This window comes from Lontra canadensis, unplaced genomic scaffold (genome assembly GCF_010015895.1).
Source record: "Lontra canadensis isolate GAN:19392208 unplaced genomic scaffold, GSC_riverotter_1.0 scaffold47, whole genome shotgun sequence".
Taxonomy (NCBI): domain Eukaryota; kingdom Metazoa; phylum Chordata; class Mammalia; order Carnivora; family Mustelidae; genus Lontra; species Lontra canadensis.
The window spans coordinates 6,541,953-6,554,383 of NW_022631041.1; the positions used below are offsets into that span (position 1 = coordinate 6,541,953).

Sequence of the window (12,431 nt, forward strand, 5' to 3'; positions counted from 1 at the left end):
ATTTTTATGGATTACCATTCTGTTTGGCATTAATCCGTTCAAAAGACATAGAAATTCTCCCTACCCATTAATGTTAGGAATTTCTGAGAAGGTCCCCAACAAATGGTGTCCATCTATCCTGGCTGGATTCTGAACAAATATGAATAAAAGTATGTCCAAGAGAGAACAACAGTATCATGTTAATTATTGGCAGAGGCCAGGCTGGAGGAGGTGGCTTAGGGAGAGGATCCCGTGGGCCCAGTTAGCTGAACCCCAGAATGAGGTGGTGTTACCGGCAGTCACAGAGAAGGTGGTCCCCCAGCTGAGGAACCCTACAAGGAAGAATGAGGAGGAACTCAGTGTTTGCAGGCCTGTTTCAAAAGTCAAGGGCGAGCTGAGCAAAGCATCTCGTTATTCCCTAAATTGATGAATCAGATTCCTCACTTCACCTCTTCAGGGACTGAGAGAGGGGATGGTTGCAGAAGAGGTCAGGAGTGTGCTCAGTGAGAAAGTCCCTCCCCAGGGGTTTGGGTGGGAAAGTGGAGAGAAATATGGAGAGTCAGCCTATCTCCCAGCCCCCTGCCTCCCTCAGTCCTTGCTGAAAACGATGCCTGGTGAGCACGCTGTCACTTTCCATCCCTTTACTCGTTCCTCCCATTCCTTTAAAGCAGTCTGTCCCTACACTGGCTTCTCTTGTGTCCGAATTCAGTTCTATCTTTAATATTTCTGTACACGGTTCCACTACTTTTCTGTTTCCTTGAATGTTGGCTTTCCCCTTAGTGACCCTCTTCACTTACAGCTCTCTTTGATAGCCTGTAAGTTTTCCATTTTCCTCAGCTGGCAGCTGGCGGGAATATTTTGGATATTTAATAGCTGCTGCTGGTACCAACTGACTGGAACACCAGCCATCCACTTCTGCCATGGAGCTGCAGACCAGTGGCCACATGGCCACATGGGGATAAGGAAGACGTTGACAGCCGCCTTGCCGTATTTTAGGCATTGCCATTCCATCTCAATAGCTTCTCCCTGGAAGTGGATACTTGCATTACTCTACCCTCTACCATCTTCCTCCTGCTTCCTCCTGCTCTGTAAGACACTCTTCTGCTTTACTCATTGATTGGAGCATCTGACTTCCCATTTATTCTTCATCTCTTCCTCAGCTCTCATCCTTGGTGTCAATATTCTTATTGATAATTTTTTGTATTTTGACTTCCATGTTTCTTTTTACTTTGTCTCTAAGAGCCTTTCTCCCTCTTCTATTTCTAAGTCCCACAGACCTGGCCATACCTGGGACTCAGTTAACATCCTGAGATGATCAGGCTCCAGGAGACCAAGGGCAGAGTGTTCTCCAGAGCACACATGTTATTTTCCTACATTCCACTCCGCACGTGCATCTGAATACCACTGGTTTTGCCATGTTAGTTCGAGAGGAGCCCTCTGTTGCATCCAATCAGAATTACTTGCAACATCATTGGTCAATCAGTTCTCCTTCACATTAAAGTGATGGCCCTAATGAAGAGGGTACCTTTCATTAGCTTATTATATACTGGGATCATCTTTATCTTATTACATAACTTTGCATTTTCATCTTGTATAGATGAGTCCTCTACTATATTTCAGGTGGATTGATTAGTGCTCATTTCGGTAGCATGTATGCCAACTAGATTGTCTAAAATGCATGTCCTTTAATATTTCCAGCTGTGCAACTCTTAGCTTTTAATTTTTTCCCTTCTTCCAAATGTGCCTCCTTTTCTCCTAATCTTTGGTTGCGTAAACCCTTCATCTTTTCAGACTCCATCCTCCACTTCTACTCCATTTGGATTCCATCATAAGCCATTCCAGTACTGTAAATTTCCTCTCTCCCTGGAATTTCTTGTTTCCTCCTTTTAAAGCCCTCAGAGGGATAAGCAGATTCCTTACTAAGCAAGGAGTCCAACACAGGGCTTGATCCCGGGAGCCCAGGATCATGACTGGAGCTGAAGGCAGACATTTAACTGACTGAGCCACCCAGGCACCCCTCCCTCCCCCATTCTTTTTTAAAGACTTTATTTATTTACTTGACAGAGATCACAAGTAGGCAGAGAGGCAGGCAGAGAGAGGGGGGGAAGCAGGCTTCCCGCTGAGCAGAGAGCCCGATGCGGGACTCGATCCCAGGACCCTGAGATCACAACCTGAACCAAAGGCAGAGGCGTAACCCACTGGGCCCCAGGTGCCCCTCTCTCCTCCATTCTTGATTCTCATCTTCCTAGTGTTATATAAGAAAGTGAAAAATGATGACAGTTCTATAATTTGACCCTTTCTACTTAAAATTGGTATTATGATTCTGAATGATTTTTCTCTCATATTTACCACCATCTCTATTTTGTAAAGACTTTGCTTCCTCGTTAACACCCCAAAACTCTCTCTTTGCTGTGTCTTTCCTTCATTCTTTTCTGAGAATGAGGCCATTTGATATATGCTCCTTCTGTACATTCTATATTTCAAATGGTGCCTTAATTGTGCTAAAGTCAATGTTGTCATGGCATTGCTCTAATTTATCATCATTTTTAGAGAATGTCTGCCAAAGATTATAATAACAGCTAATATTTATTGAATATCCATGTGCCAGACCTACAGTAAGTGCTTTACAGGTATTACCTTTTTTGACTATGGTGTGGTCATTGGAATTATGTAATAACCTAAGACTGAACACCTTGGGTTAATATCTTAAATATTATTTCACGGTCTTTTTGGATAACTTTGATAAGACTTTTAAATACTGAAGTCCAGTGTGTGAAATATTCTTTGCAATCTAAAAACAATATATACAAATATATATTTCACTTATATTGACAGAAGAGAAAATAGCTAATAATTTGAACTGTCATCTAGAAAATGGGCTCTTAGAAAATTTGACAATACTTTTTACTCCCTGAAAAAAATATGAATTGGAAATAAATTCAGTAATGTGAATGACATGGCCCAAGTTTTTTTGTTAGATTTATTTAATTTAAGATTATGTTAATTAAAATCTACTTATCAGCTTAATGATGTTTAATAGAGATTCTTATTAACATATGGTTTCAAAGGCCAGTGAACTTGTAAAATCTAATGAAAACAGAGTTCAAAGATAAAATTCTATCTTTCCTTTCTTTTATGAGCCTCTTAAAAATTCAGGGCACCCTTTTAAGAGCCCTTAGAGCAGATTAACTTTTAACATCATGACTACATCTAATGTTATCACATTCTACAATGTCACTGACACCACTTTTAGCCTTAACCAGTTGATTTTTCTAACCGTATTGTAAAACTACTAACATTTCCTTTTCTCAAGTTGAATAGAGGAAGATACGGCCCCTCTCTTCTTTTCCTTTCCCCACTCTGGTTCAGCAGTTTCTGATGGCACTTTCTGAGAAGGTAGAAATGTTCTGTCTCTGTGCTGTTTGGTGTGGTAGCCACGAGCCACAGGTGGTATACAGAGGGCTTGAAATGTGGCTAGTGCAACTGATGGCATGAATTTCAAAATCTATTTCATTAACTTGAGTTTCAATGGAAATATCTATATGTCAGTGTTGGCAACCATATTGGAAGCACGGCTTTGGTGTTCTTTTCAGCACACGCTGAATTCCTCTTTCTCCTAGTCATCTTTATTCCCTTTCTGGGAGCAAAAATAACTCCTTTTACTATAACTGGTTATTCTTATACTAATAAAGGTATTTGCTTTCATTATAACTTGATTTATAATCTATGGGCTTTACCATAAACTAAAAATAAATTTCATTTGTCATAAAGATGCCACATTGGACATTTAATTCTGTGCATTCCTTATGCGCCGGGGATAGCATGCATTTGTTCCCTTAATTTGGGTCATTGTATTCTTTGATGGACCTACTTTGCAATTGGATCTTCACTTGTCTATAAATATGTGTGGGCCATTTCTGTCTCCCATTTTAAATGCTGCCCCTAATGAAAGGAGTGGAGTGGAAGAGTTTAGACTTCAATTTGGATCCCAGATTCTTTCCTTAAGCCATTTTTTTTTCTTCTCCGAGCTGTGGTTCCCTCAGAGAACTGTTGTTAGCTTTCTTATATCAGAGCATATTTGGTGAACTTGCCTTTCTCCCACCTTGGTCCCAGGGCTTTTTAGTTTGGAAACCATGTAGTGCCTGATAATCAGTGTAAGTGCTCCGTAGATGTTTGTTTAGGGTGAGTAAGTGGAAAGCTGTATTTTATTTTTATATGTGCTCCTGCTGGCTCACTCACACTGTTTGCTCTCTTTTTCCTAGCTGTATATTGGGAGAATAAATAAAAACTTCTTTGAAGAAACATTGAAAAGTAGAGGCTTTAGTGATTTAGGGGAGGGGCAGAAAGAGGTGGAAAGAGAGAATCTCAAGCAGACTCTGTGCCTAGCTTGATATGGGGCTCAATCTCATGACCCTGAGATCATGACCTGAGCTGAAATCAAAAGTGGGACACAATCTGCTGAGCCACGAGGGTGCCCCAAGACTTTTGTGATTTCAAATAGATATTAATTTACAGTTTCCTCCATGTTGTATTTGAATGGTAGGGTACCATTTTTTATGGGTCCCTACCTTCTATGAAGTTCTTACATAGTTTTAAAAGAGTGGGTCACTTAAAAATATGTAGAGACTTGTAAAATAAATGATTCAGTATAATGAGAGCTAACTTATATAAAGCACTTTCTGTAGTAGAGATCATCCTAGGTTGATACATCCAGTGAAAGTATTTCTACTTTTGCACTTTCGAAAGCCCATGTTCTGTATCTGAAGAATAAACCGAAACAGTGAGAATTAGGATAAAATAATTCGGTTATCCAGAATGTGAGTGCTTGTAGATACGAGTTAAAGAAATGTTCTGAGGTTTTGAAAATATGATTGATGACTGACTGGTCGTCTTTAGTTGTGAGGAAGGGGAAGCTTTAAAATGTTCAGAGTAAAATTGAGAAAGTGCAAGTACACCAAAAACAAGTTTAAGGTTTCTACTTACAAAGCATTCGACCCAGTGCCCAAGAAAAGGCTTTCATCTTGAAAGATGAAAAAATTAAATTGAAACTAGAACACTGAAGACTACTATGGAAGCATGCATTTATTTGGGCATATGGTAGTAATCCACTGAACACATAGTTATAATCTACTGGAGAATAACCAGAGCAGATTTTCCAGGCAAAGATTCTGCCAGATCAGCTTGCTTTTTAGGATGGAAAAAGGAAGATGCAGAGAAGTACGTACACCAGTGTTACCTCATTTATTTCAAAGTCACTTCAGTATCTCTCTATAAAAAGCATTGCCTTCGTCTTTATGAAGAGTCCTGCAGGTGCTGAATGTGATAGATTTCAGTGATCAGTTTCATTATTTTATGCAGTCAAAAGAGTTAATTACATTGGGAGGAAAAACATTTGCATGCTCTTCAAAACGATGAGTATCTGTAACCAGATTTCAAAGGAATGTAACATCTGATTTAGTTATTGATTAAAGAGTTAAGCTACAGACATTGAAGAAGCAGGATCAAATAATCTAAAATAAAGGTCAGGGTATGTGCTTAAGTGTTTTGCACACAGAGACACTCAAGCACATCTTGATTAACTAAAGGCCACTGAAGTCTAGCTGTCATTTTTTTTTTTTCATTTAAAAATACTAGAAAGGAATTGCAACACCTTCGTCAAATGTATTTATGACAAAATGATTTGTAACTGGCAGAGTTTTCAGTTAATATAATTGAAATTATTTAGTTCTGCTCTGTGACAAGTAAAATTACTGTTTATCATGGATAGGTAATTACATATTTGGCTTAAAATTAATCAATATGAACACAGAAAAGCTGGCACTCATGCAGAATCAGGATCTAATTAAAGCAAAATTTTGTAAAGTGAGGTCAGTCGTACCACCTGTAGAATGAATAGAAAAGATTATAAATGCAAGAGAATAGAACAAACTTTTTAATCATAACAATTCTCAAAGAATTATAAAATGCCTCAGACTTCTTTCTGTATCTACAAATAATTTTTTTGTTATTTCATATCTAACTTTTTTGAATAAGATATATAATTTTAGGGTTTGAATAGTTTGTTTTATATTAGCCAGCTGACAACCAAACTATAAATATATTGCAAAATAACTGGCCTTTTGTATGTGACCGCAGGTTGGTTCATGGTATTTCAGGGATATGCAGAACTCCATCTTTTTTTTAGTCAAGAACATTGGCTGATAGACCATGGTCACTATTTTATGAACTAGAGATGAGCTAGAGATCAGATTGTTCTTCTGAAAACATTATGAACTTTTAAACAAAGACAGGATATCGTTGAATGTCTGTTGCTGGAATACCACCTAATGTGATCAATGGGAAAATACTTGTTTGGATTAACTATAGCAGAACTCTAAGCTTTAGGAACAGAGGCTCAAGTCAATCAGATGTCCAAAAAGGAAATTACTGATAAGACTGAGGGACAGTAGTGGCTGTCCCTGGTTGACTGGTCTCCTATTACTCAGGGAAGGAGCAGTTTTGTGGAAGGGGTGATCATGATGCCAATGTCAAGGTGATATCTAACTGAGAGGATGTGAAGCCTGGTCTACAGAGATTTCTTGCACCTGAAGTTGCCCCAAATGAGTCTTTTTTTTTTTTTTTAAGATTTTATTTATTTACTTGACAGACAGAGATCACAAGTAGGTAAAGAGGCAGGCAGAGAGAGAGGAGAGAGGAGGAGGCAGGCTCCCTGCTGAGCAGAGCCCGACGCGGGGCTCGATCCCAGGACCCTGGGATCATGACCCGAGCCGAAGGGAGAGGCTTTAATCCACTGAGCCACCCAGGCGCCTCCCCCAAATAAGTCCTCTTTGGCCATCATGTCTTTAGTCTTTGGAAGCTGGTGTGTAACAAGGCTTAGGTCTATTTCCATCAGCCCTGCACTGCTCAGTCTGAAAGGTCAAGGTAATTCCATGTCACACAGTAGAGTACGTAAATCCACTTTCACGTCTGCCCCCGAGGGGCGTGCAAGGTTGAGTAAATGCTGACTTCTAGAGTCCCTGGACTTCTTTCTGACTGATCCCCCTTTTCAGATTCAGCCCATGACGTGTGGGCTGGCTGAGTGGGCTTTCTTCAGGACCCCAAATTTGTGCTTTTATTTGCATTTCTGTTCTTAAGGGCTTTTACTCTTATCGGAATCTTAAATCGCATAAAAATATATTTCTGAAACATGGTTTCCTGCATAGAATGTTCATAATTTAAGAATCTGAAGGTACTTTTCTGTACTAAAACCAGAAATTCTTATTGAACCACTTTTAGACCAGAGTATGAAGTACTGTAATTGATTACTTTGCCCAGTTGTTTTCTATTCACAGTAGACATTTGTCACAGGACACCAGTCAGTCTTAAGCCAAATAGCATTCTATCCAAGCAATGGCTAATTGTTTCCCAACTTTTTGAGGTAAATATTAGTGACATTCTTTCAGTAAATTATTGAGTTTTAAGGGAAATTAAGACAGTAATTTCCTTTCCTAAAAAATATTAATTCGCTCTTTTAGAACTAAAATTAACACGGGCCTGTTGTACATAGTCAATTAGTACATAAATATATAAAAATTAAGTGTTTACTGTGTTTTCAGTAGTAACCCCATCTAATATGTATTATTCCAAACATGTTATATGCATATAGTTTCTTTCTGTTCTTCTCTCAGTCCCTGTCTTCATATATGTGGATAAAAGAAGAAGAAAATTGTATCTGTGTGTGCATATAAGCTATACATAAGCTACTGAAACTTGCTTTTATAATTTTACATTATATCATGGACATTCGTCTTGAAAGACTCATGTTTATGCCTTTGTGGAATGTAGTTATCTGTTTTAAATTTTGATAGATATTATTAACATATCTGTATATCTCATCTTCTTCAAAATAACTGTTTCTTATGGGATTTTTTTTTTTTTTTTAAACAAAGAGTCAGCCTCTTTCTGGGATTTGAACATTAGTTAGTCATACAAGGTTATCAGTCTAAGGGAAGATATATAATATTTGAACTCAATTCAGACTTCTGAATGTGGTCCATCCTGTCTCTCAACAGGGCCCATTTGGAGGCCAGTGCGGAGAAGTGGAACAGGTTGCTGACGTCTTTAGAAGAACTTATCAAATGGCTGAATATTAAAGATGAAGAGCTCCAAAAGCAAATGCCCATTGGAGGGGATGTCCCAGCCTTACAGCTCCAGTATGATCACTGTAAAGTAAGTTGACCGCATACGGTGGGGATCTTTTTTAAATTTTTAAATTTTTATTTATTTTCAATTAGCCAACATATAATACATCATTAGTTTTTGATGTAGTGTTCCACGATTCATCAGTTGCATATAACACCCGGTGCTTATCACAACACATGCCCTCCTTAATACCATCCCCTGTTGACCCCATCTCTCCACCGTCCACTCCCATCTATAAGCCTTGGTTTGTTTGACTCGTTTTGATTTTGGCAAAGTAAATACTTAAAATTCTAGATAAATACCTGAGTTGAAGAAATCAACACAGGATTTCACCCTTACCTCCCATTTCTTTTATTTATTTATTTATTTATTTATTTATTTATAGATTTAATTTATTCGGGGGAGAGAGTGTGAGCAGGGGGAAGGGCCATGGGAGAGGGATAGAATCCTCAAGGAGACTCCATGGTGAGTGCGGAGCCTGATGCAGGGCACAGTCCCAGGACCCCGAGATCATGACCTGAGCTGGAACCAAGAGTTGGACGCTTAACTGACTGAGCCACCCAACCGCCCTCCCACCCCCCCATTTCTAATTGTCAGTATTTAGACACTTAAGTTGCATGTATTACTTCCATTTTTTTCAAATTAATTTATCTCTTCATATTCAATTAAGTTTTTTCAAACATTAAAGATCTCTAAAGCATCCTATTGTTTTTAGAGTATCCTAACACTTATCTAACTTTCTAATGGATTTTTAAATACTAACCTATTCTTTTGGGGGCATTTTTTTACTACAAGTGAGTCTCAAATTCAGAAGGCATAGAGTTTATATAAAGAATTTCAGATTATCTTGTTTATAAAAATGGAAGTGAAAAAATAAGGACCTGTAGGTGTAAGAATATGGAATAAAGTCTTAGAGCAAATGAGGACCAACATATTTACGTCATTTTATATGTTTTATTTTTCTGAACTTAGACCTTTTTTTGAGTTACATTTTTATTCTGCTCAAATTTCTGTCTCTGTACAAATTTATACTTTTACTCTGAGAAACAGATATGCTGAAATGTTATCAATGAACACGTTAATGTTAGAAGTTTGTATTATTTAAATTCTCTGCCCTACAAACTTTCTATTTTTTTTTAATATTCTTTCATTCCCATTTTCTCATGTACTGTACATTGGCTTGTTCTGCTATGTATATATTTTTTACTCTTCACATGCAATGCAAGTTCTCCTTCTAAATGTGTACATTTTAATGTGACCTTAGAATTATATTCCCATTGGAAAAGCCACAACAGTAACGCTTGCATCTTCTAAAGGAAGAAAGGAAGATATCATCTAGGTAATAAATTTGGTTCAAAATGATAAGACCTTGAAATTTGTTTTACTTTGGGCCCTTGTGACTAGGTTGTTCAAATTACCATTTGCGTAAATTTTCCCTTTCTACTTGAAAAGAGACTGTGATAGAGAAATAGTTCTAAGATAAGAAAAAAGAAGATAGTGGTGGAATATAACATGCAAATAATCATAACAACAACAACAAACAATGATAGAAGATTTTAAATCATTGGTTTAGGAAAATCATGTTTCTCCTTTTTTCAGCTTTCCTTTCCTTTAATTATTCATATGTGTTTTTTGTGGATTTAGATGATGAAATAGAATAATACAAAGCTCTTCCAATGGAAGTTCTCTGTTAAGGAATAAAATTTGCTTGTGACCATGTTCTGCTAGTTTTGATTAAAACCTAATTTTTCAGGCATGAAATGATTTTCCTCTTCTGACCTTAGCAAGTAAAGTGCACATCAGTATTTCCATTAAGTGCTGGCTGTGTTCTTTCTAAGACCTCCTCTGAGCAAGGTCAGCCTGATTTAGGCTGTTTCACTTAGAGTCTTAGAGTGCAGTTGCTCTGCACCAGCCCTTTAGGCCCAGGCATTTAGATAATAAAGATAATACTGATAGTGATGCTGATGATCTCATTGGTTCATCCATTCAGCAAGTATTTATTGAGTGTGTAATACACGCCAGGCACTATTCTAAGCATTGATGAGTCGACAACAAAGATAATCTTCTTGCCTGAATCCGTGTAGTAAGAGACAGACACCAGACAAGCATAAAATATATAATATGTCCCATGGTAATAAATGCTATGAAAAAGGTAAAGCAAGGTCAAGGAAAGAGAGAGAGCGAGAGAGAGAGAGAGAGAAGGGAGAGTATAAACAGCAGAGGCACTGTTTTATGTGGAGAAGGTCAGGAAAATGCCATAAAGGAGGTGGTTTTTGAGAGTAGAACCGATGCAAATGTGAGGCAGGAAGTAATGCTGCTCCCTCGGGAAGACAGTGTAGAGGAAAGGGGTAGATACACCAGGCCATAGAGGCTGCAGTGTTCTGGTCATATCTGAGGAATAGCATGGATACCAGCATTGTTGAAACACTTAAGTCAAATAGAGAGGTAGGAACTGAGGTTGGTCTGGAGGCAGGGGGAAGGGGTTGAAATCACACAGGTACTTGAAAGCCCTTTGGAAGGGCTTGGCTTTCACTCCAAGGGAGATGGGAAACCATGGAAGGTTTTGATAATGATAATGCTGTGATTGATTTATATTACACAGATGAGATTATGAAGAATAAAAAATAGAGGGGTTCAGGAATGTATTTCAGTAATCCAAGAGGGGGGATGGTGATGACTTAAACAAAGGTATAAAGGGAGAGGTAGAAAGTAACTGTTTTCTGAATATATTTGGGAAGAAGTAACAGGATGTGTTCACGGGTTGGAAATGTGGACTACCTGAGAAAGAGAAAGACTTATAGTGGCAGGAATCAGAGGTTTTTGGACAAAGCAAATGGGACAGTGCCTGGAGGGAGAATGTGGGTCAAGTAGTCAAGGAATGACTTTATAAGAATGAGGACAAATTCTACATGTTTCTATGTTGATGGGAATGATCTTGTAACGTGGGAAAAGTTAATGATGCAGGAGGGAGATTACCAGGTAGGGGATGGGATAGGATCCAGGGTACAAGTACAGCATTGATCTCGGGTAGGAGGCAGAGAGATCATCTGGTCTAACAGAGGTAGGTTTGTAGGTTTGTGCATGGGAACGTTCAGATGTCCTCTTTTGATTGCCTCCGTTTTCTCAGTGAAATAAGGAGCTAGGTCATCAACTGAATACGAGAAGAAGGAAGATGATATGGAGGTTTGGGAAATGAGGAGGCAGAAAATATAGTCTAGAAGTGGCTGAGTTAAACTAGGAACAGAATGTACAAGAACATGGGGCAGTGCTCATGAATTTAAAATGAGAACAGCCAATGTGAATGCTTTTCTTTGTCCATGTTGAGTTGCCTCACTGAAGATAAGGAGTGAATTGGAAAGTTGAATTGAACTAAGCATATGGGATGGGGGAAGAGAGGGGCAAGCGGGTTACAGAAATATAAGGGAGCTATGGTAGTGATGGCACATGGAATCGGGGCTGGGGAAAGGGAGATCTGAGGATATCAGAGGTGAGGGACAGTAAAGTGATGTTAGAACTCAGTGAGTGGGACATAGCAGGGGGACTGATACATCATTCAAATTGGGGACCTGGGGAGGGGCACAAACCGTAACGAAGATGGTTGTAGTCAGAGAAGGGGTGCTAGAGGGGGCATTTATTGTTAATGACAGTCTCCAGTGTCTTTTTGTGGGAGTGAGTTGCACAGGTAGGGTGGAGAACAGGGTCCTTTGGGAGGAGTAGATAAGGAGCTGAGAGGTGGAGTTAGCTGCAGATCATCTGCAGGACAGTAAAATCACCAGGACCAAGAGAGAGAGCCTGATATCAAAATGATAATTATGAGAAGGAAGGGTGATGGTGGGATAGGTTGGGATTGGTGTAGTTTGGAAAAATGGTGTTTTCTTTTCACATTCCTTTTATCTTTTGAGTCTTACACCTTTAGTTGGGGATGAGGGAGAGGAGTAGTGTAAATTGGATATAGTTTAGCACTGCTTTCTAAATTTCTAGTGCCTGCTATTAGATTTTTCTTGGGTTACTATTGTGTGTTTATCACAGCTGCCATCACTTAGCACATTGTTACTTAACCCAGACTATTGCTGATGGATGTTCTTGATCAGTAAGTAGGACTTATCAGGAGTTTCCATTTAATGGTCTCTACTTCTTTGAGTTTATATTAGAAAGTTTATATGAATAGCACTGGTTGAGTTTCTGAGTGTGGGGCCAAGGGGCTTCTCCCCTCATTGTTATACCTTCACTGGAAATAATCCTTTGTGGAATTTCATGTTGACTGTAGGTTC

The 12,431-nt window shown here is 38.7% G+C and overlaps 1 protein-coding gene across 8 annotated transcripts in view; it reads left to right on the forward strand.

The window, feature by feature from the left end:
- Positions 1-12,431, forward strand: part of UTRN (utrophin) — a 489,639-nt gene that overhangs the window by 348,153 nt on the left and 129,055 nt on the right. For all 8 annotated transcript variants that reach the window (XM_032873101.1, XM_032873103.1, XM_032873100.1 and 5 more), the window contains one exon: positions 8,031-8,187. In XM_032873101.1, the coding sequence (XP_032728992.1) occupies positions 8,031-8,187 (157 nt within the window). The remainder of the gene's footprint in view (positions 1-8,030; positions 8,188-12,431) is intronic.